This window comes from Penaeus chinensis, chromosome 35 (genome assembly GCF_019202785.1).
Source record: "Penaeus chinensis breed Huanghai No. 1 chromosome 35, ASM1920278v2, whole genome shotgun sequence".
In the NCBI taxonomy this organism is placed as follows: domain Eukaryota; kingdom Metazoa; phylum Arthropoda; class Malacostraca; order Decapoda; family Penaeidae; genus Penaeus; species Penaeus chinensis.
Window position 1 is genome coordinate 10,306,226 of NC_061853.1, and position 5,000 is coordinate 10,311,225.

Consider the following 5,000-nt stretch of genomic DNA (forward strand, 5'->3'; position numbering starts at 1 on the left):
TATGTGTATGTGTATGTGTATGTGTGTATGTGTGTATGTGTATGTGTATATGTGTATATGTGTATATGTGTATGTGTGTATGTGTGTATATGTGTATATGTGTGTGATGTGTGTGGTGTGTATTGTGTGTGTGTTGCTTTGTGTGTGAGTGTGTGTATACAATATGAATACTTTATATATATTATACATATGCATACATACATACATACATACATACATACATACACACACAAGTATATATACATACATATACACATACACATATATATTATATAATATAATATACATATACATATGTGCCTGTGTTTATGTATATATGTATACACATACACATGTATGTATGAATGTGTATATATACATATATATGTGTATATATGTATGTATATATATACATATATATGTGTATATATGTATATATTTATATATATATATATATATATATATATATATAATGGATACACACTCACTCACTCTCTCTCACTCTCTCTCACTCTCTCTCACTCTCTCTCACACTCTCTCACACTCTCTCACACTCACTCACACTCACTCTCACTCTCATCACTCTCACTCTCATCACTCTCACTCTCATCACTCTCACTCTCATCACTCTCACTCTCATCACTCTCACTCTCATCACTCTCACTCTCATCACTCTCACTCTCATCACTCTCACTCTCATCACTCTCACTCTCATCACTCTCACTCTCATCACTCTCACTCTCATCACTCTCACTCTCATCACTCTCACTCTCATCACTCTCACTCTCACTCTCACTCTCACTCTCACTCTCACTCTCACTCTCACTCTCACTCTCACTCTCACTCTCACTCTCACTCTCACTCACACTCACACTCACACTCACACTCACACACTCACACACTCACACACTCACACACTCACACACACACACACTCACATATATAAATGACCCATGATTTCTGGACTTATTTAGCATCACCTTCAGAGGAAATTTTAATTCATGGTGTGAAAAAAAGATGTTCAATTAATGATATGAACACAAAGTCCCTTGTCACTCATCATCAACATATCCTATGTGTGGCCTAAGGATTAATATATTTCCTGGAGAAGTCAAGTTTTCATTATTAAACCCGTTCACGACGGGTCACGTCTCTAGACGTCATAACAAACCGCTCGAAATGTGGCGTGCAGCTGTACACCGCTGCGGCACGCCAAAGCGCTGCGAGGCTGTGATTTGGCTTGATGTACCGAACTCCCGCGCTCAAAGTCGGCGCATTGCCATTGATCGCCAGAGCGTAGAATTATTTTTTTTAGTTTTCTTCACCCATCACCATGATGTTAAGACTTAATTCTGGCCTCTGAGCTGCTCTGAGCAAATATAATCAGCTTTAAATAGTTTTCAATAATGGGACATCTTCATAATATTTAACAAATTTCTTTGACAAGCATTGACTATAGTTCATCATTGCCTGCAAAACAAACTGTAAGATCTGGGCAAAAAAACACTCTTGGTCTTACTCACCTGGTTCCTCCGATAGTTTCAGAGTCTACACATGTGGAACCCAAAAATTCGAAATTAGTGCCAAGTCAGTTAAAAGAACCAGCTATTTGGTAGGTGGATAAGTGAAGATCAACCTACATGGACAGTTAGAATTGAAATAAGTACTGGAATTACCACCTCATCTACTTACTTCCTGCAACACTGGGATGACAGGAGGCTTGACCTGCTGGAGGAAGTGAAGCACCATCAGGATGTATGCATAGGAGGACAAGGATCCCCTTGAAGCATCACCAATGTCACACAACTTAGCAAAATACTTCATTGCATATCCAAGGCACTAGAATGGGAAGAGAGGAGTGAAAAAAATATAAATAACATATTCTATTCTGTATATATTATTCATATATGTCCTGTCTTTTTGTTATTTTCTTTTCCCTAAGGAACATTTTCCACCAATTTACCATAGTATGTTAACTCATCCAAGAACTAATAAAAACTCAATAACCACCCACCTTCACCCTATGATCAATATTTGCATAGGTTGCTAAGAGCTTCGTATTTTGCAATGCAAGAGTATTATAGAGAGACAGGTCCCCCTCAAGGCAGGCACGACGAATGGCAAACTTCACAATGGGAACTTTGGCTGTTGTGATTGCAAACACATGGTTACACTGGCGGTATCTCTTCAACTTGTCCGCCAAAGCTTCAATTATCTGGATGTGGTCAATGTCCTGGGGGAGTGAAGGAGTATAAGCTTTGAGATTACATAACAGGAAAAGGATATACTCATCAATCAGCTCAAAATATGCAAATACTTAAAATATATCTCAACTTACAGAATCAAGAAACTCTTGGTATGAATTAGTTTTGCTAAAATATACAAGATATCAACTTATTGTAAAAAGGGAGCCTAAAATTACTATGATAGCTATGCAGAGGGAGTCTAATGCCCTCTCATCTCTTCCTCTCATAATCTTTTCTCTCTTTCTCTCTTTACCACACAAGTTATTTATCTCACCTTTCCCTCTGGATTCCCCTTGAAAGTGAGGCAGATGTCCAGGTCAGAACGCTGGAAACCAAAGCCATTGGCAGACGAGCCAAATAACTTCAGCTGGACACCACTGAAGTACTGCTTGATGTAGGCCTCAAGATCAGAAACGATCCTGTCGCGTTCTTCAATTTCCTCAACGGAGGGCTCAAAGTCCTCTATAGATGGGGATGGTAAGAGAGATAATACCATTATCAAGATTTTCATATGATACCTATATATCACCTATATAAAATTCTGGATAAAACGAGATATACAGAGCATATCATATTAACAATTTTCATTTTGTGAACAACAATAGGCAGGCAAAAGAAAAACAAAATCCTCTACACTGATCTGTCTGTATTATCCTTATTTTTGAAAAAACATGAAAGCAGCCCAAACATACTCGTCAGCTGCTCAAAGATCGCTGTGAGTTGGTTAAGGAAGTGGTTGTTCATGGGTGGGAGGCGCACCAGGGGGGGAAGCTCATCCTCCCGGCAGTCTGCCTTGCAGTGGCCTTCCTTCTGGCATGATCCACAAATCAGCGGAGGTTTCTGCCCATTTGTAAAGACCTTATCCTCGAACCTGAAGCTGGAAGTGGTTCAATTCAGTATATTTTCAATTCAATATAATTTCCTTCATGCAAGATCTACACCTAGCTGCTACCAATATCAATAGTAGATGTTTATACACTGTCCAATTTCATCATGGATGGCTCTTAACATTTGCAAACTTTACAGTGGGTGCTTCGGGTAATCTTTTTGTACCTGTATCACTGCAAGGGAAGAACAGGAAAGGGAAGTACAGGAAAACACATGAATATACCGAAGGCCTTTTCGCATTTACTGCTTCATCAGGGCAGTAAATGCAAAAAAGGCTTTCGGTATATTCTTGTTTTCCTATACTTCCCTTCATTGTTCTACTTGCAATTTGTTTGACATGAGTTCCACACCTGTATCACTGTTTGTATAAATTTTATACTTTAACTGATCTTCCACTTCCGGAGCATGATTTTCTTATGTTATTTAAAAATATAATGTGATTAAGTAATCCTACAATAAACCTTTAGTGCACCCTTTTGAAACTACCCTGCTTTCATACCATTGTTATGAAACTGCCACTTTGCTGGGGTTACTAGCAACAATATCTTGTTCAAAAAGATCTTACTATTTTCCTAGGGCAATGCAAACAACATTTTCATGGCTTGAAAAATTCTAACAGCTTATTTTCCTCAGAAAATATGTATTTTCCATTTCTTGACTCTACATAAATTTCAGGATAAGATTTAGTTTTCTCTCCAATGCTAATCTATGGAGAGGACAGAAGAGCCAAAGAGGCTTAGGGTTGACCAGAGTTGTGCTGGACAGACATTCTTTATCTTTGCTCTTACATCTTTGCTGCATTTCTCAAGACTTCGGACAACAACAAACTTGTTATGCTCTGATGTAATTGAATTAGCAAAAAAATCAGATGTATGTTTGGATTTGATAGGTTACTATTTACATTATATAACTTGACATCACAATCATTATCTGAAATCCTGTGGAACATTGGTAAAACTGCAGTGTTTTCACCCATATATATTCTTTAAAGATTAAATGTTTAATTTTTTTTTTTTTTTTTTTTTTTGTAGCTAATGTAAACAGTAACAAGTAACTTTCTTGATATGGCCAGGTAATAAAATGATGCAATGACTATAGCCTAGCCATGTGCTACCCTAATAGTACTAGCAATATACAGAGCATTAATAAAAGGTTTAAGAATAAAACTTTTGCTCATGTTGAAGGCCAGCTGCACAAGCCAAATCAACTGAATCTACAAAACAATAAGTATATGTAAACTAAGAGCAGGGCAGACCAGAGGCACACACACACCTCTGAAGCCCTTGTACAGCCTAAACTCACCTGATGGCCATGTGGCTATCTTGGACCTGGGTCATGAGCTTAGCAGCCTGTGTGGGCGTCACCAGTGGTACAGGTGCTGTAACCTCCTCCAGGATTAGTGGTGGTTCATCCTGTGGAGCCACCCCATTAGTGCTGATTGTACTCACAGGTTCATCCTCTGTGTCCTTTTAGGGGTTGAGGAAAGTTGCAGGGCAAGACAAAAAAATCATGTTAGTAAATATAAATAAAAGAAGTAATGATGATAAAAGAAATAACAATGGTGATACATAAGGCCAATTCTAAAATTTTGTCTTGAATCAAACCAAATAAAAACTGAAAAACAGCAAAATAGCATTTCTTTATAAATTATTTCCCAATGCATTTTTGCCTGGCAAAAAAATTATAAATAAATGAAAAAATAAAAAATATCTGCTTCTTAGCACATTTTTAACCAAATTAAAAATTTAGCAATTTTTAACCGAATTAAAAATTTAGCAATTTTTAACCAAATTAAAAATTTGCAATTTTTAACCAAATAAAAAAATTAGTTATTTTTAACCAAATTAAAAATTTAGTTATTTTTAACCAAATTAAAAATTTTGCAAG

General features: G+C 36.9%; 1 protein-coding gene across 3 annotated transcripts in view; it reads right to left on the reverse strand.

Moving 5' to 3' along the window:
* The window catches only part of LOC125044537 (terminal uridylyltransferase 4-like), a 43,174-nt gene that overhangs the window by 16,279 nt on the left and 21,895 nt on the right, over positions 1-5,000 (reverse strand). For all 3 annotated transcript variants that reach the window (XM_047641235.1, XM_047641234.1, XM_047641236.1), the window contains 5 exons: positions 4,416-4,579; positions 2,918-3,102; positions 2,500-2,687; positions 1,994-2,212; positions 1,672-1,818 (listed from right to left, as the gene is read on the reverse strand). In XM_047641235.1, the coding sequence (XP_047497191.1) occupies positions 1,672-1,818; positions 1,994-2,212; positions 2,500-2,687; positions 2,918-3,102; positions 4,416-4,579 (903 nt within the window). The remainder of the gene's footprint in view (positions 1-1,671; positions 1,819-1,993; positions 2,213-2,499; positions 2,688-2,917; positions 3,103-4,415; positions 4,580-5,000) is intronic.